At 41.4% G+C, this 22,081-nt stretch overlaps 1 protein-coding gene and 1 long non-coding RNA gene across 2 annotated transcripts; one reads left to right on the top strand and one right to left on the bottom strand.

The window, feature by feature from the left end:
• Nucleotides 1-704: 704 nt before the first annotated feature.
• LOC111775010 (uncharacterized) lies at nucleotides 705-18,691 on the top strand. Its single transcript, XR_002810438.2, has 4 exons — nucleotides 705-903; nucleotides 9,145-9,292; nucleotides 16,886-17,069; nucleotides 18,083-18,691. It is a non-coding gene; the product is annotated as an uncharacterized lncRNA (long non-coding RNA).
• Nucleotides 13,859-21,726, bottom strand: CCN3 (cellular communication network factor 3). The gene is made up of 5 exons (XM_001496635.5): nucleotides 21,592-21,726; nucleotides 21,243-21,468; nucleotides 19,901-20,155; nucleotides 18,441-18,655; nucleotides 13,859-15,354 (listed from the first exon to the last, which is right to left on the bottom strand). The coding sequence occupies exons 1-5, from the start codon at nucleotides 21,673-21,675 to the stop codon at nucleotides 15,058-15,060; spliced, it is 1,077 nt and encodes a 358-aa protein (XP_001496685.1). The 5' UTR covers nucleotides 21,676-21,726; the 3' UTR covers nucleotides 13,859-15,057.
• Between the last annotated feature and the right edge of the window lie 355 nt (nucleotides 21,727-22,081).

Genomic DNA, 22,081 nt, shown 5'->3' with positions numbered 1-22,081 from the left:
TTTTTGACTGTCTTGTACCTTGCTGTTACCATGGTATTCAGAACAGTGCCTGGAACACAGTGTGCACACATTAAATAGTTGTACAAATGTTATTGGCTGAATATCGATGGTATTTCTTTTTGCAGGGATTCTTTCAAATGTCTTGAAATTTTGGAGACTTGAGGGGGCAGTTGCGGGTGTAGACTGAAACAGCACATAGATTCTATGTTCTCTTGCAGGAGTTGGCAAACTATCGCCTGTGGGCCAAAACTGGTCTGCTGCTTGCTTTTGTAAATGAAATTTTATTGTAATGTAGGATTTGTGTACACATGGTCTAACATTGCTTTTGGGCTATAATGCGAGAACTGAGTAGTTGCAATAGAGACCATATGGCCCACAAAAACTAAACTATTTACTGTTTGGTAAATTTACAGAATTTTGGTTTACTTTACAGAAAACGTGAGTGTTCCAAGCCCTGTTCTTCTCTGTTTCCGTAACTTTAACTGTGGGGATTGTTGGTCATTAAAAGAGCATCAGATGAAAAAAGTTAATAAGCATATCTCAACTGAAAATAAAATGAAGCAGGAGACGGTTTTCAGCAGCACAGTTAGTTTAGACCACTTGGTGTCTCCCTTCCCTAAACTTTACAAGTAGATGCTGAACCAGACACCAGCCAACTGGGGCTGTGACATACCAGACAAATATTGACAGTTGCTAAGGCAACTGGGATAAAGTATTGGCCGACGGATAATATAGGCGCCAATTGTGCGTGCCATGTTTCTCACATAGGAGAGAGACAGAGAGAAAATGAATGAAAAATATATTTCCTGCTCTCCAACTGTGGCTTAAGAACAACTTGCAGCTGATGTTTATCTTAACTCCTCTTTCAGTGTTTCTGGAAATTAACGCTTTGGAGACTTGGAGGTTCGTAAGTCAGCTAAAATATGCTACGAGCGGGGACTATGTTTGGGTATCAATTCCTTTTTCCAGTTATCCCTGGAATTTACTTTTCTAAGTTGTGTTCTAAGGGCCAACTGTGAAGCCACATGTATTTGGGGGCTTGCTCAATCTTGTCGCAAAAGTGCTTTCTGTAACATCTCCTTTCAGAGATTTCTTATTAGTTAACATTGGAATAACTAGCCTGTCTTTTTCTTGTCTCCTGCAACATCGTATGAGGGAGTTTTTAATCTATTGAGCTTTTGCCAATGATTAAACTTAGGCTTTTGCCATTATGCTGGTGCAAGGCTTCTCGACATTTTGGGTTGGATAATTCCTTGTTGTGCGGGTTGTCCTATGCAGTGTAGGATGTTTAGAAGCATCTCTGGCCTCTACCCACTAGATGCCAGTAGCAGCCCCCTTGTTGTTAGGATCAAAAATGTCTTTAGATATTATTAAATGTCCCCTGGGGAAGAAAAGTATCCCGAGTTGAAAACATTGTGCTAGTCAGTCTTAAACCATATCTTTCTCAGGCTCCTTCCAAAGCAACCTCCAGTAGAGATGGAGTTTCTAATCACCAATGGGAGAAATGGCGGAAATCTTAGATGGTCCAAATTGCAAAGGAGAACCTCAGTCTTCCAAAAAGTTAAGAAACTCAGAAATTAAAACATTGATAATAAGCTCAGAGAGACCAGTCAACAGGAATTCCTTCATTCAGTGAGATACGCCATAAGATCTTGTAAGACCAGAGGAAATTTTGAGGTCCTTTTCTGCATAGAATATTGGGAAGTTCTGTTATGATCTCTTGTGTAGTGAGAAGCCATTCAGGATGGTCTCTGAACATGCCCCTGCTTTGCTGTCCCCAAAGCGTTTCCGATGACTGAGTTTGGCTCTCTGAGTTAGGAGCAGCTGGGACTGATTAAGGCATGGCATCTAGGAAACTTCTACATCTGACATTTGTCTTCTAGAAAACCATCAGCCTGTCCACAGCTCCTGTGAACTGCCTAGTCTTTGAGTTCCTCCTTGAAGGCTGAGTAATCCCATTTTCCCCATTGGACAGGAGGGGCTGGGTGAGGTCATTATGACAATTTATAAGCAGCATGTTGGGCTGTAACTCCCAAAGGAGCTTGAAATATTGATTTTATGCATGCCATGCTAAAGATTGAGCATGTTTCGTATATTACCTCTTCAAGATTTAAAACTAGATGGCTTTACCACCAGCATAGCTGACATAGTCTAATTAATCTTTATGAAAAGAGTTTGACATGTTTAAATGAGCTCATCCAAATAGCATCAGTTATCTTTCTCTGATATGGGGGATAAATTGGAATGAAGCATGATTTAGAAAGAATAGAAATCTCAGTCTCTTTTCCTCATTTTTCTTGGGTAGGTCTGTCATGCAAAATGGGTTATGATTTATAAAGTTTATAAGAGTATATTGAATAAGATATTTTGCTATGCTTTGCAATACAGAGAAATAGGAGTATTCCCAGTTTATGATAATAGTCATAATGTCCACTCAATAAAGATTGTCTTCTCCAAGTTCTCTAAATGGATACTGCTGAAGAGCTTTCTAGAAAAGGCTGAAATCCACAAAACCAGCAAGATGCTTTACTATTCCTTTGGAAAACTTAGGCAATTAAAGGCTTACGTCGTTTGTGGAAAACATGACTGATGGTTCAAATGAACTTATTATAAGTTATTTCTTTTAAGCTTACAGATTGCATATTTTTCTCTTAAATGCCAGAATCATTAACTAAATGTGAGAGTGCTAGGACTCTAAGGGATCTTAACAAGTAAAATGGGTGGAAAAATCAGTACCTCAGTGGGTAGTTAGAGCATTGAATGAGATAATGTTTGTAAGGATATTTGGAATGGAAATCAACCTAATTAGAGCCACAGCTACCCCATTAGAACAGAGGAGCATAAGTCAGACCTAAGAAAGAATCAAAGGCCCCTCTCTCAATAATTCCAGGGTCATTGTTTCCACAAAGGGTGAGGTCACAGTCATGCTGAAAGGGGATATATCATTTATCATGATATCAGAACAGACTGTGTTTTTTGGTTTTGGTTTGTTTTGTTTTCGAGGAAAAATCAATCCTTGACTGGAGGTACTCTCCCTTCTTAGGTAAACTCATGAGGATATCAGCTGAGCCACTTGATGACAGAAGATGAAACTCAGAACATTCATTTTCTGCCTCATCCACAGGACTCTGATCCAGTCCTCTTCTCATGAGTCAAACAGGACTGAGTCCAGTAAAACTTCCATTAGCCTCAGGGTAATGCCTCAGGCACTTGAGTTTATAAAAGTTAAGTAGAGATGGAAGGACTTAATTGGGAAGGGGTAGAATTATCTGAGAGGCCAGATTGGACTTTGAAGTAGGGGACTTGAAAGAGAGTAGTGTGAAAAAAATAAGGAATATTAAGGAAATACAGAGAATTCATTTGGAGCACCCTGCTTTCAAGGATTTCCTTCGCTAGTGAAGTGCAAAAGAATGCATAAATTGGACCAAGTTAAGCTCTCCTCCTCTTATCCTTGGACTGTTGTTTTGAGATCTACCCTACCTGTCCCTTTATAGTCCCATCATAGTCCAGTAGATATTTGGCATGAGTAAGAAAGGTAAGGTGGTTCTCAGGGAAGAGAAGGTAGTCATTTTGTGAACTCCTGTGGTGATATACTTGAGAGCAAATTTCCCCTATTTTATCCCTCACTCCACTACAGAGTATCAAATGAAGCCATTACAAGTATTGGGATGATGGTAGCAGGTCAGAGACCCAAATCTGGTAATAGCAGCAGAGAAGTTCCTTCCAGGCTGGAGAGAAAATAAAATTGAATTCTGTGAGTACCCTCCCCAGGTTAGCAACGAATATCTTCTGTAATAGAAAAGGAAGATTTTGCTGTATTTGAATTTCGTAAGTGCTTGGCAAATGTTAATTACTTCTCACATAATGATACATCACGTCTTCACGGAATTAAGTTGGAGGATTCCAAACATCAAAATTATGGGGCGTTCTGCATATCACCTTCACGAGAATAACCTTACACACACTGGTTGCTTAGTAAATATTGTCTTGTTAAATTGAATCAGGATAGACAGAGGCATTGTCCATGGAACACTTCACCTTCTTACCACCATAAAGAATACTTGTAACAGGAGTTACGCTCTCAAACATTTGATATGATCTTCTGAGAAGCACAGAAACATATCCAAAACCGAGATGATTGTCTTTTCTGCCAGCGGTCATTTATTCTTTTAGCTAAGTGACTCAGATTGCTTGACTATTTTTGTGTATGGTCAAATTTTTTAAAACCTACTTATAATATTTCCTTCTCTGCAGCACAGTTAGGGTACTTAAGCTTTATAGGGAAAATGTCTGCAAGATGACAAACATTGACTTTTCCTGCTTATTGCTCCATTAATCATTCAGAGGGTTGGGACTAGAATGCCAAGCGGGCTTTTTCAAATATCAAGCATCTGGATGATGAAAAATTTGAATTTATATTCAGATGTCTTGGAGTTGTGTAGACAGCTAATGCCCCTAATAGTAACTTATTTCAAATGGGGTTTTAGAATTTTAAAACTACTTTTACATACATTTTTCCCTTAGAGTAGAAGAGAGTACTACCTTCCTTAAGCTACTTCGGCCTTAATCCTGAACAAAATTGGGAGACTGGTAGCAAAGAAGGCTCTCGAACACACACAGTAGTATTAGAGTTCTTTGTTATTCAGGCAAAGACAAAGGGAATCAACAATACCAATGAAAATTGTGCTGGTTTTAAGTCTAACAGCTCAAGTAAACTTTCCAATTCCTATACCTTGATAGACAGGTTGGGAGAGAATAGACCAACGTAGGTGGCCAGGCTCATAAAGGTGGAAAGGGTAAAGTTAGGGAGAATGCGGTTGGAAGACATACATAAGAAATCGGGTCAGGTTAAGGTTAAGGACAAGAATCAGTAGAAACAATGAAATGAGGCATAGAACTATAAGGAGGGTTGCTGAGAACCGGGAAAGGAAGATGGAGCAATTGGTGTAGGCAGATGTGAGCTCTGGACAAGTTCCTGAGATGACTGTTAATGGAATTTTCCAGACTTTTAGCATCAATTTTGCAAAGGTAAAACTTTTATTTAAAGGGTGAAGGAATGATAGTCATAAAGTGCCAGTTCCCATTTGTTTGTTCATCTATTCGTCCATTAATACCTTTATTCACCCATCTAATCTCTCCATCTAATGATCCTTCCATCAATTTATCCTTTTATTTTTTTACACAACATTTATTGTGTACCCATTTTGTGCAGAATTATTGTTTAACATTTTGTAGAGGACTGAAGAGAGTTAAAACACAGCCTATAAAGTATTATCCATGACTGTAGTAACGGCTTTGATGATTTCAGATTGAGCAGGAAATTTCTCCTATGTTTGCTTTCCCACTCTTAAGTTTAGGAATAATCTCAAAGATGGTTTCCTAACTTGATAAGGGCAGTTTAATGGTTTAGCCTAGAAAATAGGCCATCAGTGGGTACACAGAGCAAATGTCACAATTCACTGTCATCCCAGGGGACCAAGAGATTGGGGAGGGCCTGCACTTTCCAAAAATCTTTTGAAGAAAAGAAAGCAAAAAATGGAAAAGTTGGAGAGAGAAGAGAAGAAGGCAAACATGAAAGCGTGGAAACAAAGCAACACCCTTTTAATATTACTCTAGGTGGTTCCTCGTGAGTTGTAATGTATCAACTGCTCTTTAAAACTGAATCATGTAACTAGCAGGGGAATAGCCAAGAACACATAAATGTGTTTTTATTCTGTAGAATACACAAATTCTGAGTAATTTAAAATTTGGCCAAGAGCCTACATAAGCTCTAGATAATCAATGAAAGCACTTTGGCCTCTGGGCTTACTGCCCATGTACAAAATGCTATGCACACCTAGCTCACCAGGGTGGGGATGAGAACTTGTAGCAAAAATCAGGGTATCTTGGCTGTGACTATATTTTTCAGAGTGAGACTGTAGAGTTCAGGGAACACCCAAGTCAAATAAAGTCATTTTTTCTCCCACAGAATACAGTAAAATACCTTCTTTGGACATTTTCAGAGCTATTCATCAAAGAAGAGAAAGATACAGAAAAATAAAAGAGTAGTAGAAAATCAGTGAAAAAAAGGCATATGCAATTAATGAGATTTGAAGCTCCTGTAAATGCACAGTTAATGTATATAGGATTGAAGAAATGTGTAAATCAATACAAAGTGTTGAAAGAAAAAAATGCCCACTAAAAGGCAGGGCTTTGTGGTGTTAAGGAGTCATAGAAAATAGTACTTGGACTTTACTTTTGTTCCAAGTTTGAACATTCTGTATTGCATTAACCATCCTAGCGTGGTATGAAGTTCAAGTATTTTGTTAAAGAATGTGTGTCATAAGAATTTATCTGTGATGACCAACCTAATATGACAAAAGGTACATGGTCAGACCTTAGACAATCCCAAGCTTTGACTGAGTAAAAATATTAACAAATTAATACATTTCTCTTGGATATGTAGTACAGGTTGATTTAAAAAATGTTAGTGAGGCTCTACCAAATGGATGGTTTGTTTTTAATATATTGAATGGTCATTAACTAGATAGTAACTTGGGTTACATACAAGTTGTTTGAAATGAAATGACCCATTCCAAAACATAAGCTGACCAATTCAACGAATCTGTCTATAAACCTTTACATTTATAGATTCACCTTTATACCTTATTAGAGCAGCCTGATAAAGCTTGTGTTCCTATAAGAAAAAAAAAGTCAAATTTTTTGATTGGTGGGATATAGATTCAATAGCTGGTTTTCTGGTTGACTTTGTCACATCCCTACCAGTTTGGGAGATGTTATGTAGGCACAGTTTTAAGTAGTATTTTCGTTGCTGATTTTCTCACCACAGTGCCTAGAGAGACCAGAATAAATCTAGAGGCCATGGCAGCTATTTTCTAATCCAAAAAACCAGAAGTGCTTGTATTGCAATGAGTTCAGCCTTTAGAATGCTCTTTATAATAAAACAGAATGGGTAGAGGAAGGGCACTACAAGCTCTTGGGGGCTGATGGTAAGTCATGTTGTAAGGACTCTGACCTCTGCAGCCAGGCATCCATGGATTTTAATCCTTATCAGTATCGTCTATAAAATAGGGCAATATACTATCTTGTAGGGTTGTTATGAGGAAAGATAAGGTTATAAAGATGATATTTATAAGTGCATTGCACACAGTAGGTACTCTGTAAGTGTCAATATGGATGAGACCACAGAAGGTGCTGAATTCAACATCCTCACTTATGGACATAGAAGTCTAGAACCCAAGCAACTAGGATGTGACTTGGCTTTCTGATTTGAAGTTCAGTGTTTTCCAATGAACACTACCAGGTTTTTGCCTTGGTCGAAGAGGCATGGTGTCAAGAAGGATTGGGTAATAGAGGGTTGGGTAAACTTAGCGCATAGCATTTTCTGGTAGACAAGATTTCAAAAGGTGAAACTAATGGAAGGAAGACATTCCGAGTAGATAATATAGCAACAAGAAGGGTATGGGCACAATAAAAATTGAGCCCTCCTTCCAAAAGGAAAAAGACCACAACATGATCCCTCTGAATAAACCACTGAACATAGGGTTGGGGGCTGGATAGTTCTCTTAAATGAATGGGGGCTTAGAGGGAGGCCTCTGGAACCCCCACCTCTCTGTGTACTTCTGAAATCTTCCAAGTGTGTGTTTAATAGGCACAAGAGACTCACCTTTCCCATGACTTCTGCAGAGGGGTCTCTGTAAGTAGCCGATATTCAGGTGAGAAATTGGCTTCTCAGGACACTTCAGATGAAGAGCTGGCTTACGTAAGAACAGGGGTCTGCACTGCTTCAGAATCAGTTCTAGGGAGTTTAATTTCTCTGGATCTTTGGGATTTGAGGGTCACCCAATAGTGGGGATGAGCTCTAGGAAGCCCACTCCCATGAGAATGGGAGCCAACAAGGAAAGGCTAAAAAGGGTGGATAATTGAGTCTGAGGAATTGAGCTCTAAGGAAAAACTCATACAACCCATCAGACTATAAGCTTCCTGAGGGTAAGGACTGTATTTGCCTTGTTCACTGCTTTATTTTCAGTTCCAACTTGGAATGTGGTAGATGCTCAATACATATTTGTTGAATTGACTAATTACGTAATTAATGAACACATAAAAGATGAAATGCTTCCCTTAATCTCAATGGCTGGTGAAAAGCTCAAGATTATGCTCCTGGCAGTTCTTGGACTCAGACTTGTTACCCAAAGTCAACGATTTTGCTTGGCAAAGAGCTACATATGCCCCCCCATGCTCCTGTTAGGGAAGTTCCATGGATACTGACCAATGTCCAGAGCCCAAATCCTTCAGGCTTTAGTAGCAACTCATTCATCCATTTGACTTTCTTGAGAACCTACTACTTACTTCTCAACTGGAATAAGTATATAGACAACAAGGCAGATGGATTAAATGCACAAATTCTGGATTAAGAATGTGATGATTCAGATCAGGCTTTATCACATAATAGATCTACGGTCTTGCCCAAGCTATTTATCTTCCCAAAGCTTTGTTTTCCTTACCTGTAATTTTGATATACAATAATACCAATAACTTAGGAGTTTTCAAAGGACTAAAGCAAATGACATAAGCTACGTAAAGCACTTTTCATATTGCCTGGTACCTAATAAACTTGATAAATATTAGTTTTTCTCGTCTTCCTCTGCCTCCTCCTTCTTTATCTTCTTTCTAAATTTCATTTTCTAAAATAAGCATTTTGTATTTCTTTTTTTTTTTTTGTGGGAGATTAGCTCTGAGCTAACTACTGTTTACAATTGATGGGGTATTCTAGGTCAACTGGCAGGATTTTAAATTTTTTTGATATATGAATTAAACAAAATTTTGCCTGGTGCCTAATAAACTTGATAAACTTGAAAAAAAATTGGAATTACTGTTATTATTACTGCTAATTTGACTATGTGAAGTACGCAAGGAGATACAAGAGGCTTCAGTGTAAATGCCAAGCATCATCCTGAAGCATCAATTTGACTTGAAGATTTGGGTGAGAAAATTTTAATAAGCTAGCCAATTTGAAATTTTAGATGCTATTTTTGTTTAAAAGAATATGGCTATATTAAAGAGAAGTCAAATTACCTGAATTTTTAAGAGAAAATGTGGCATGCCAGAGAAGCTTTGGCCTGATATGCTGGATTTCTGCTGCAGGTGTTCATTATGCTCAGCTGTTTGGAGTAACATGATGGAACGTTTTGAGAAGCATGGTGTGAAACAGTGGTGAGAAAACCAGACAAGACCCCTGCCCTCATGGAGCTTAGAATCTAGTGAGAGACAGATATCAATGCAAATAACAGAGGTAAGATGTTTTAGCTGCTATAATAGTAGTTGTTATAAGGAGCAATTGGGCACGTGAAAGGGAGTAGTCGGTTCTGTTGGAGCAGAAAGGTGCCGATCAAGAAGTCTTCTTAGAGAAAGTGAACTTAAAGTAGAGTCTTAAACCAGGATAAGGAGTTTGGGGAGATGGAGATGACAGGGCACACTCAACAGGATCCATGCAGTTTTCATCCTTTTTCCCGGAGGCTGAGAGGCTCTGCAAAGTATTGGAGAAGATTCTCATTGCCGAGCTTTCAGTGCAACTAGGACTCACATTTACTGGGATCTCGTCTGCCAAGGTCCTCCAAGGATCTTGTGAGTGGCCTTGCTTCATCATGACAAATCTGGGTCAGCTTGGAGCATAGTGACCCTTACTTAACCCATGCTGAGAACTTTGTAACCTCTTCCAGACTTCTGAATCTGTTACAAGCAGAGCCTGTTTCTCAGATTTTGCTAATAAAAAATAAGTCCAAGCAACATCCTCTTCTTGGATTATAGAACATTTATTTCTAAGCTCCTTCCAGTAGAACCGGTGGGCTGTTCATTGTGTGGAACTCTGCCATTTGAATGGAACTTTTGTAGCGCTTCCTGGACTGAAATTCAGACCTTCATTTTCTTGTCCTAAGGAGAAAGATATACATCCTTTAGGAAGAATGTTACAACATTGCCATCCTTACCCTTTGCACTTCCTGAGTATCCTTGGAACAGCTGGCTTAAAGTAACAGGAATTCACAGTCCTTAGCTGGATGGTTGCGGAGAATGCTTCATTATTCAGAGTTCAGCAAGTGCCAGCAGTGTTATTGAAGTGGTAATTGAATTTGGTGAACCCTCTGTGGTCAAGACAGCATAGCACTGCCTGCAAGGACCATGCAGTGTGGTTAAGATGAATACATTTCCAACAATAACGAATCTTCGAACTAAGCTTGATAGCACACAGCCAAAAGGACATACTGTTTTGATGATTTGACTTATAATACTGAACATTTTAGAGTGAAAACCATCCGGAAACATGACGATGGGTCTCTCCAAGGAAGATACTGGCAGAGACATCTATTACTGCCCAGAAATCTCCATCAAAAGCTTCATTGATAATCTCATCAAGCACAGACAAGTATGTGACAAATTATTTCCTTGTGTAGTTAAAGATGTCCTTGCTGCATTGTTGAATTAAATCCTTGTGTGGTAAAAGAAAAATCCCCAAATAATTTTCAATGAAGATTGCCTTATCACTAAATAGCAATTAAGTGCTTTCAAAATTTCACATTCACAGAATGATCTCAACCATCTCACTACTTTGCAATGCTGTTTCTAAAAGAGAACATTTATAGTTTGGGAAAATAGCACAAAAATGAAAACGGCTGGAATTGTTTTGGATGCTGAAAATATACTTGGCCTCAGCGACTGCGGCACTGTAAAAAGGAAAGCTCTTTGGCTCTGAGCTCAAGCAGACCCTGAGTTTGAATCCCAGCTCCTTCATTTACTGTGTCCTTAATAGGTCATTAGCTTCTTTGAGTCCCTTCCTCTTTCCCTCTAAAAATGAGGTTAATAAGGAGGTCTGAATAGGACAGACATAGACTAAGGGGCACTGCTTGGCTTTACTAGATACTTATTATACTATCATCTGCAGGCCTACTATGTGCCTGGAACAGCAAGCGCTTATGAACACATATTATCTTACAATATGCGGTTGATAGTTAGGGCGACCAACTTTTCCCAGTTTGCCCAGGACTGTCCTGATTTTATTGCCGAAAGTCTTGAGTCCCAGGGCCCATCTCAGTCCAAGACAAACTAGGGTGGTTGGTCACTCTATCAATATTGTGGTCTCATCTTACAGGTGTGGAAACCGAGGCTCAGAGATTGTGTGTTAATTGCCCCATATCCCACAGCTGGGAGAGAATAGGCCTAGTGTTCCAACCCAGGCTTGAATGACTCCCAAGCCTGCCCGCTTTCTGTAGTCCTAAACTCTGCTCAGTAAATGTTGCTTTCCTTGTTGTCTTGCTAGAACATTCTGTACTTTGCAGATATTTATAGATCAGATCACATTTTTTCAACTGTTTTTGGTTATGGTTTCAGGATTGCATTCATATGTGTACGTGCTTGTATGTGTTAAAAGAGTGGAGGATTGTTCTCCAAGCTATAGTCATAATGAAAATCATAGTGATAGCGACAATGAAAATGATAGTTAGAAGCCTAACATTTATTTCAAAGAACATTCTATGTTTTGTCAGTGCGCAGTCAATTCGTTCATTCACTTATTCATCCATTCAACATATATGCAGTGAGGTCCTACTGTGTGCCAGGTACTGGGACAGATACAGAGAAGACTAAGATGCTGGTCTCAGGATGCTTAGTGTAATGGGATTTAAAGAATCAGTTGTAAAATAGCATGGGACCTCTGATGGAGAGGCATGCCCTACATGTTCCATCTCTTCAATCACCTCATCTCCCACTCTCCTCATGCACTGCCCCAGCCACATGGATCTTCTTTAATGAAGCTCCAACCTTATTCCTGACACTGGGTTTTTTGCACTAGTGGTTACCCCTGCCTGGAAGATTCTTTCTCCTGACCTTGGTTATTCAGCTCTAAGATGAAATGCTATCTCTTCAGAAACAACCTCCTTGACGACCTCCAGGCAAATTAGCCACCGAGAAATCAGATCATGCTGTTGCAATGATTGTACTAGGGTTTATTTATCACTATTTGATATTTATCTTCTTTGTTGTTTATTTCCTGCTTTTGCCTGCCTTTGCCAACAAGATATAAATTACAGAGAAAAGAGGTAACTTGTTTATTTTATTGTTGACATTCGTTTTATTCATGGCTGTATTCCCAGGACCTAAACAATGCTACGTATACAGAAGCAGTCAGTCAGTATTTTTTGAATGAACAAAATGAATGAAAGAGTCAATGTCTTGGATGCTAGGAGGAGCTGCCAACTCAGCATGAATGAGTAGAGGTGTGAGGGAACTGCCCTTGAAGGGATAGCTGAAGTCAGCCATGCCTTTTTTTCTCTGGTTATAAAGGTAGCATATTTTCAGTTAAAAAGGAAAAAAAGTAAAGAAATCACAAAAAAGGAAAAAAAATGAGAACATCTTGACATCATCAGTAATATTTGTTGCATATTCTCTCCTAGTTCTCTTTTCATTTGTTTCATGGATACTTTTGAACAAACCTGAATGACCCTTTCCATAGTTCTAGACCTTTTGGGGGCATAACTATTTTCTTACCTTTTCATTTTAAAGGTTGCTTGGTTCTTCATCATAATGGAGGTACTAGGATTTATCCATAACCAAATCTGTATTGTTGGACCTTTGAATGTTCCCATTTTTCTATTACAGACAGTATTGGACTAAACAGCCTCTCAGATAGACAATCTTTGCATGGAAATGTGAGAGTTTAAAGCAGAAGCAAAAGGATTCTGGTTTAAGTTCTAGATCCACTAGTTTCTTTTATCCATTTATTTATTTATCTTTTGGTGAGGAAGATTGGCCCTGAGCTAACATCTGTTCACAATCTCTCTCCTTTTGCTTGAAGAAGATTGTGCCAATCTTTCTCTATTTTCTATGTGAGATGCTGCCACAGCATGGCTTGATGAGTGGTGTGTAGGTCCATGCCCAGGATCCAAACCCATGAACCCCGGGCTGCTGAAGCAGAGTGCGTGAACTTAACCACTATGCCACCAGACTGGCCCTATCCATTTAAAGTTTTAAAAGTTTCCTCATCTGTAAAATGGGGAGGAATGCCCACCTCGTAGGGCTCTTGTGCAAATTAACTGATACAATGAAGGTAAAGCGTTCATCACAAAGTATGTGGCAAATAGCTGTCTTTGGTAGTTTCCTTTGAATAAACTCCTGCTTTACAGTCGATCTTAAATGACAAAGAGACACTACTTAAAGAGATGAGTGAGAAGGAAACTTCAGATACAGGAAGCGAAGTTGAGAATAAGAAAAGTTTTTTTTTTTTTTAAATTATGGAAGAACTATAGACCCACTACATCAGCCAGAAGCTTTAAACGACAAAAGTTATATGAACTCTGACCCTCACACTCTCAGATGGCAGCCCTGCTCATTGCTCTGCTCTGCATTGCCCCTGGAAATATGCTTTTCTGGGCATGTAGCAAGGTAGCAAGAGCAGGTTGATTCAGATAACGCTGGTGGTTGAAGCTGGGTAACTGGGAGGATAGAGAGATCTTTAACTAGCTAAAGAACCCAGGGAGGTGAGTTTTGCTTGATCCAACAAGAAGTTCAAATTTTAATAATATATAGTGGTATCTAGCAGCTTGTCCAGAAAAAAATGCCAGGGCTCAAGGTGTTGGTTTGAGTAAACAGTGTGGAGAATATTTGAGCCCTTGGCAGTAGACATCATCTAACTCAGTAAGAGCTGTTTTCTGTTTCCATTCTGATAAGAAATTGTAAGCTCATCTAAAAATATTCACTTTGCTTTCAACAGAAGCTGTCGCCTGGTGTCTGATTTAATTTGTAAATTAAAATTTTATTTTTATTTTCAATAAACAACTTATAAACACAAAAGTAATAGCAGAGTCACACATTGATAAGATCATGTTTATTTAGTGATGTCTGACAAGTAGAGAAGTAAAAAGAATATTTTAAAAAATGTATAACTTACATTTATATAAATACATTAAAGGAGAAAAGCTGAACACACATGGTGACATTAGAAGAATGTATACATTTAAGTTTGCAGCCTATCTGATAGCCTGACAAATTAGATACACGCAGATCTTGTTCGTGAGTTTGCATAATTATGGCCCAAGGATAAGTTTTGGGCATGTCTACAATAATCCTAGAGTCCCATAAAATTTGTCGTCTCTTGCCACCACGGTCATGTCGATTCCATCCTTCTTTTTTAAAATTCCACTACAAGCACATTTGGAAGTCATCAAAGGTTGTCATCGGGTGCTTTGGGCCTCAGTTTACTTATCAGTAAGATGAGAGGATCTCTGCTGATATGCTCTGCTTCTTCTGAATTAAAAAACTAGCCAGCCCCAGTGGCCTCCAGCAGGTACAAAAGGATGAGGGCTGCGAGGGTCTGGCCATCTCCGTATTAGGGGGAGTCTTCTGTTCAGCTTCTTTCTATTGGAAAGGAGTCAATCTGTCTGAAATGCTTATGACACCAGTCCACTTAATCAACAAACTCCATTACTGCAGATACCTCTAGTTTCCTAGTGAATAACTAAACAGAAAACTAAATCTTGAAACCTCTGGATTTCAAGTTGAGAGCTTTTTGTTTCCTCAGATCTCGGACTTGGAAGTTCAGAGTTGAGCTCCACAAAGAGAGAGCTCAACAGAGAATCAAGTCAAACCTCAATATATGGTGAAATATTTGACATCTTCAGTAAGATCCTGGACTTCACTGAGTCATTCGTTACGGTGTCATTTTCTTGAAATTGCACAAGTGTATAACAAAATAAGATGGGTGGAATGCGCTAGAGTCTACACAGTAAAACATATGTCTGCTTTCTTAAATTTGTAGAGATTTTCTTTTGGAATAAACACCACGGAAAAGTCAGCCATCCCTAAGCACTATCCTGAGCTTACCTTGATTCCAAGGTTACTGTTAATCATATCTTTCATTAAAAAAAGACAGATATAACTGACCTCATACGACCACAGAAAATACATAGGACTCAGGGGTGAAATAATAACTCTTCATCATTTTTCTTATATTCATTTGATGGTGGGCAGCTACAGTTTGCCTCTGTGGGTGTGCCTCTCGAGGGATACAGGTTACATCTTCCCTCTGCTGGTGTTCGGCTTTAACTCTTGGAGGAAGGCCTCGTTGTTATGAGGACAGTTGTTGTGACAGGTGCAGGTCCCGATGACCATCACTGGTTTCTTGATGATTTGCCCTGGGGCGCACTGGAACTCCACCTGGATGGTTTTGGTGTTGTGGGGGGTGCAGCACCGGCCATCACTGCAAACCCCACAGAACCTGGGCTTATAGGTATGCAGGCTCGTGCAGTTCTTGAACTGCAGGTGGATGGCTTTGAGTGACTTCGTGGTGCGGAGACACTTTTTCCCTTTCTAAGAAAGAAGAAAAGGAGTGATGCATGGAATGGCTATCGTTCCTCCAAGGGACCATTTTAAGGGTATGGAATAACTTGCAAGTTGCCCACCCAATATCCATTACTCTTTCTTCTTTGCTAACAAAACATTAATTTTGTTAGGCAATGTGGTCAGCTAAAAGAGTTTGCTTCCCTAGAATGTCTAGGAGCTTGGATGGCCTTGTGACAAGGTTCTGGCCAATGACACATAAATCAAGGGATTCTGGGAAATCCTTCGCCCTTCAAAACAGGTATAGCTCTTTATTGCTTCCTGCATTCGTTTTCCTTCCTGTCTAGGAAGTGGAAACCAGACCTAATCATGCACAACCATCTTTTGACCTTGTGGTATTAAGCATGAGGGTGAAAGCCTATGTATTATAAACAAACCTATTTTTTCAAGCCACTACAACAGGCTTTGGTGTTATTTTTAGCCAAACGCATTCTCAGGTGTCATAAAGAGAAAGGGAATACATTTGTCACTATTGCAAGCCTACTAATGTTTCAAATATTTTTTAGACATTAACTCACTTAACGTTATTAATAACATTCACTCATACAAGAAACAATTATTAACATAAGGAACAATTGCCCAAGTTTTACAGATGAGTACGTGGAGGCTCCAAGGACAAAAATAATTAGAAATCATCTAGTAATTGAAGTTGTCTGAAGCAAAGCCCATCCCTTCTATTATTCTATAACCTCAGGAAAGTCTAAGACAATAGAATTTAAGGTTATTTTCCATGAAGGCAGAGTAAGTGGGGAATTTATTTAATATTCCATTAGTAACGGTTGATGAGGAGCCCTAATATTGATAATTCAGCAAGGAATTGACTACATTTTTATTTCCCACTTAGATTTCTTCACCTACAAATTTGCCACACTTCTCCACTGCTTTCTACCTTCCTAGGCACAGTCCACAGCTTGTGGAATGAGGAGACACGGAATTTTCTTAAAGCAGTGTTCTCAAACTTTCGTGTGCATCAGAATCATCTAGAAAGTTTGGTAAAACACAGATTGCTGGGCCTTACACCAAGAGTTTCTGATTCAGTTGGTCTGATGTATGCCCCAGTAATCTGCATTTCTAAAAAGGCTTGGCTGCTGCTGCTAGTTTGGGGACTACCCTTTGAGGACTGTCTCACCTTTAAGAATCTCTTGGTGATAAGAAAGTAATAACTATTATTCTAGTATTTCCCTAGATTCCAAACAAATTTCTAGAATCTTTATGAAATATATTTACACTATAAATAAATATCTTAAATATAGTATCTCCCAATATTAAACAGGGTGCAAGTTACAAGAAAAAATACAAATTTTGGTAAAACAAACAATAGAAAAAGCAAAATTTTAGAGGCAACCCATGGAAAAGCCTTATTTAATAAAGGAGCTTCGGTATCCTTCACCATATTTAAGGGATTCTTGTTTCTTCCATTTTCTTTTCTTTCTTTTTTTTTTGTGAGGAAGATCTGCCATGAGCTAACATCTGTGCCAATCCTCCTCTACTTTGTATGTAGGACGCCTCCACAACAAGGCTGATGAGTGGAATAGAGCTGCACCTGGGATCTGAACCCGTGAACCCCAGGCCACTGAAGTGGAGTGTGCGGAACTTGAACCACTTGGCTATGGGGCCAGCCCCTCCTCCTTCTTCATATTAATGTTTAGCATATATTCTTGCCAACATCCACAAAAAGATGCAAGGTCAGCAACACCTCCGTATGTGTATGGATACCTGTGTGTCTGTATGTACATGTAAGTGAGAGACAGATGGGGACAGAGACTGTTTCGTGGGTGCCCCTGCCTGACTATGTTACATGTGTGTTAGAATTCCCCTAAGTATCAAGAGGTGTGGCTTCTAGCATATAATTTTAGGCATAAAGTGTTTCTAGATGTTCTTTCTAAATTGGTGGAAGAAACATAAAATTAGGATGGACCTCAAAAAGTCATATAGCTGAGCTGCCATATAACTACTGCAACCACTAGACTCTTTCTTTTATCAATAAACAGAAATGATGCTTAATGTCAAGTAACGATGCCTAATGTTAACAGAGTAATCTATGCCCAGCACTTTGCAAATTCATTCTATTTAATCCTCATAAGAACGTTTAGGTCCTACCTCCACTGTAAATGGCCCCATTATATGGGGGAAGAAATTGAGGCTTAGAGGTTAAGAAAATTGCCCAGGATCCCACAGCTAGCTCACGTGGGAAGCCGGGATTTACAGCCAGGCTGTCTGGCTCCAGAGCTGCGTCCTTAAGCATTAGATGCTATGGCCTCAGCACAGAGATATGCAAATCTTTCATTGCTAGGGACTGTTTTATTTTGGCCTTAGGTTTGTACGAGGGTCCATATAATAGTTCAATTTGGGTAGTGCATTTATCTGATCCAGGGCTCTGCTAACAAGGCCTGTGATATCATCAGGAACCAATCAGAGCTTTGGATCTGCATGCCTTGCACTCAGCATTAACACTCTGAGTTGATATAATTCCAGCAAAAAAGGAAAGAAATGTGCTATTTTGTTTGGCACATATTGTGTTATGCTGGCAAATATACTACTCCCACTAGGCTTTTAAAAATACTGAAAATAATTCCCAGACATCCATTCATTTATTCATCAACAATTGTTTATCAGGCACAAAATATGTACCAGGTAGGATGTTAGGGACTGAGGGGTGAGCAAGGAGCTATGGTTCCTACTCCATTGCTTCCTACAGATTGAAGGAGTGAAGGAAACTGGGCTCAGAAATGACCTCTCTAAAAGGAGCCAGTTTTCTCCAGGAACAGAATGGGACTTGCCAGACCATTCTCAATTGGGGACATTATTATAGTTGACTGGCCCCTCGCTCTTAACCTGTGGACCTGCTGTGAGCTGCTTGGGATATTTCAATCCATCAAAGAGAAAAAAAAGAAGGTAAACACTCACTTTAGGAACCTCTCTGCCTTTCCCCTGGGATTAACTCCTAGCAAGAGATGACCTCTGAGTCAACTAGAGTCACAGTGACTTTCCAAAGCCCAGGCCCGGATGAGGCCAGACACCGCGTCTGCGATGGGAGGCTACCTCTAGGCTCCTACCTTGTCTGTTGGTTGCTTGTGCTCTTGCTCACAGGGCCGCACCATGCACAGCCGAGTCTGCTTCACCATCTCACACTGTGGATTCCTGTTGGTGACCCGAGTGGAAAAACCCATGCCACAGCTCTTGGAACATGCACTCCATTCTGTGGTCTGTTCAATGCAGTTGACACTGGAGTCAGAGACTGCAACTCCTACAGTGGCTTCTGTCCTGTAGGCTATGGGATGTATAAATAAAGACAGCTGCATTGAGTAAAATGTGGGGATTGCAAAGCGGTTCTTTCAACCATCATTAGAAAGAGGGTCTCATTAAATTCTGTACCTATCAAACTCAGGTGCTCTCAGGGGACAGAACTGGATCTTTGTATTTACAACCCCCTAACAGGTAACACAGTGCCTAGCACATTGTAGGCCTTCAAGAAATCTTTGTGAAATGACTGTCCAACTTGTCCTTGAGAAGCTTAGGAGAGCTTGTCTTTAAGAAGCTTAGTAGTTTTAAGATTATAGAACAGTATAGCATCAACAACCATCCCATAAACTGTAGTGTCTTCAACATGTGATTTCTGTACAGAAAAAAGATCATGATAAAATTTTAATTGGATGAGTAAGTAGAACCACCCAAAATAGTGATGAAAGCTCTCTTCTGCCTTAGGGAGGTGGAAGGGGTTGTTTGGGTTATGCGATACAGACAATCACATAACCTTTGGTTACAATAAGTTCTGTGTCAACAGGTAATATGCACAGCTTGGGGCACACGGCAAGTTTTCTTCTCCTCTACATGGCAGTTTTCCTATCTGTAAGGCATGGCTGATAATTTCTGACCTCAGGAAAATGGTAAAGCTCTGTACACTGCCAGTATAAATAATCTGGCTGATTAATGGCTTCTAAAATATTCTCTACTGGCTCTTGAGGGTTTTTTTTTTTCTCAAAAAACTATTTCCTTTATAAGATAGAACAAAAAGAAAAGCAAAACAAAGATCCTGAAGTGTCACTTGACCCTTCCTATAGCATCTGAAAAGGTGACATTTCTCTGTGACACCTATCTAGGGATGAGGCGCATTCCTTAGGGAGGCTGGCCTTGAGAGCTCACAGGTAGTGTGCAGAACCCAGGGGAAAAAAAGAGTGACTTTTTACTTTTATTTTTGTAATGTTAATAAGGGTCAAGTGGGATGGACTAAAATATAAACAGTAGTCATTCACTAAGACAAAATCAGTCCCATGGCTCAAAAGAACCACTGAATTTGGCAGGTTCTCTTTAGGAGAAACTGTGTGCGTACTTCAGTAACCTGGCTAGGATTCCAACAAGTGATGTGTTTGATCTCACTGGGCAATCTGGAATCCACAGCTGAGTGGCCAGGAACCGAGGCCAGTTTCTCATTGCAAATCCAAAGGAGCTCAGGAGCTTCCTGCCTGCATTTAGTCTGTGCTGTGACCCCCCCCTTCAGGGACCCTGAGTTTCTCACCTGGAAGGGCGAGGAGGTCCCCTAAGTCTCCCTTCTCAGCTGAGTCACAGATCCACTTTTCACAGCACTCCCCGGGCACTTCCACTTTTCTGGGAGCCGGGCAGTCAGGCTGGGGCAGCAGCAGGTCCTCTTCACAGCGGGGTATGCAGCCAATCTGCCCGTCTCTGCAGGTGCACTGGTATTTGCAGCTTGGCTGGAAGGTCTCTCCGCTTTGGTAAATGACCCCATCGAACACACAGTTGTCTCCTTCTACCGCTAGAATATTGGGGAAGCAGGGCAGAGAGGGAAGGGGAGAGAGAAAAACAAGAACACAATACACTGGAGAAGCTATATAGGATTTGCAGCATATGTTCTAAACCCCAAAGCCTTCCTTTTCTGGTTGGGGAGATCTTGTTTCTTCTCCATCCCCAGTAGAGAGATGTCCTCACGGAGGCCTCCCAGAGCAAGAAGAAGCCTTTGAGACCACCCAGTCCTGCCACTCATGATATGGATGAGAAAAGGTGCAGAATTGAGAAATGACACTCCCAGGGTCCCACAGTTGTTGTTCCCAATGATAAAGTCATTTTTGCAAGAACCTCCTTAGATTTAGATTCTCCTACTCCAGCAGCTTAGAAATAAAAAGAAAAAAGTGCACCTCATAGTCTTCAAATGGGTGAACTGGTCAAATTGGGAAGGGCGTTAGGATTCCTTGGCATTCCAGCACAATAAATCATCAGAGCTTAGAAAGGAAAGTAGGCTGCTATTCGAATCCCTCTTATCCAGAGATGCAGGGACAGCCTCCCTCCAAACGGTGCACCACGTGGAAAACGGATCCCTATTGATGAAGTTTCACCAGCTTGGATTGGCTGGTTGCCTGCATTTTATTTTACTCTCAGCCCAGACATGGCTTCTACAGTGGTCCCAGGAGACTAGTGGTTGCTTTGGCTCAAATGGGACAATTACAGGTGTGAAAACAAACCCGCCGGGGCGCAGTGGGGGAACTGTGAGCGCCTGAGTGAGCCCAAGCTTCCATCACTCCTAAACGTCCCCCTGGAAATGCCCAAAGGAAATGACTTCACTTTGCTCTGCTCCCGGTCTATCTAGCTTCTTCTCTAGGGAGGCAAGTGATGAATGTTTCTCACCTCCGCGGACAGGTTTCCTCTCTGGCTTCTGGTCCTCCCCAAAGCCCCAAACGCCCCTAGACCGTGCCTGGCACACAGGAAGCGCTCCATAAACATCACCTACTGCATCCTCATTATTATTATTTGCGCATCACCCTCGGGAATGGGGGAGGAAAAGGAGAGGAAAGAGGAAGCAGCCCCAGCCGCGGGAGAAGAGGTGAGCGGCGGCCGGGCAGGATTACCCATGCAGATGCCCGTTTGGGCGCTGGGGTCCGCTCTGCGGTCGCAGAAGAGGCCGTTGCTCTCCTCGCACGGCTCCATCTCGGAGCAGCTCTCGCCGCGCTGGCGGGCGCACACCAGACAGCAGGAGCAGTCGTCCAGCACCGCTCTCACCCCAGGGGCGCAGGTCGGCGGCGTCTTGGAGCACTGGGCCGGACACGGGGTGGGGCAGCTCTGAGTCGCAGCGACCTGGGGGCGGGCGAGACATGAAGGAGAAACCTCTCAGCAGAGACCACCGAAGCAGAGGACCGAGCGGGGACCGAGCAGGGACCGCCCAGGAGGGCAAAGTCTCCAGGGGGTTGCACCACTCACCTGTCCCAGGAGATGGAGGAGCAGGAAAGCCAGGCAAAGGCACCGCTTGGGCAGACAGGGACTCATGCTCTGCGCACTCTGCATGCTCAGGCTTTTTCCTCCCGCTTTCACAAAACGAGACTTCCTCCGCTGGAGTTTGGCTCTGCACGCCTGTCCTCCCCAGCGCCACCGGCGCAGGTTTTATAGCGCGCTCCAGGGACGCGCACGAGCCGGTTGGCTGCAGCGCAGGGAGGAGGGGGGATGGGCTGGTGGGTGGGGAATGGAACGAACCCCGGGGTTGTCATGGCAATTGGCCGTGGGTGCTGCTCTCCTTAGGGCGCGGCCCCGGGGCCTGCGTGTGCCTGTGTGTGGCGACTGGCTTTTCCCAGAGCCCAGGGAGGGGCTGGGTGGAGTCCCGCGGCTGGGACCCAGGGCTCGCTCGAGCGCGTGGGAAGGAAACGCCCGTTTCCTCCTGGAAGCTGCTTCCCTTTCCCCCAGGACTAAGACGCCG

Source organism: Equus caballus, chromosome 9, assembly GCF_041296265.1.
Source record: "Equus caballus isolate H_3958 breed thoroughbred chromosome 9, TB-T2T, whole genome shotgun sequence".
Lineage (NCBI taxonomy): Eukaryota > Metazoa > Chordata > Mammalia > Perissodactyla > Equidae > Equus > Equus caballus.
Note: the sequence above shows the minus strand (reverse complement) of the source record. Positions and strands in the feature narration are given on the sequence as shown.

Coding starts and splice junctions, on each gene's coding strand:
- CCN3 (XM_001496635.5), bottom strand. CDS start 21,675: ATGCAGAGTGCGCAGAGCATGAGTCCCTGTCTGCCCAAGCGGTGCCTT. Junction 18,656..19,900: donor GGACCTCCTCGCCCTTCCAG/GTGAGAAACTCA, acceptor TACATCCCATAG/CCTACAGGACAGAAGCCACT. Junction 15,355..18,440: donor ACAAGCAACCAACAGACAAG/GTAGGAGCCTAG, acceptor CTTCTTTCTTAG/AAAGGGAAAAAGTGTCTCCG.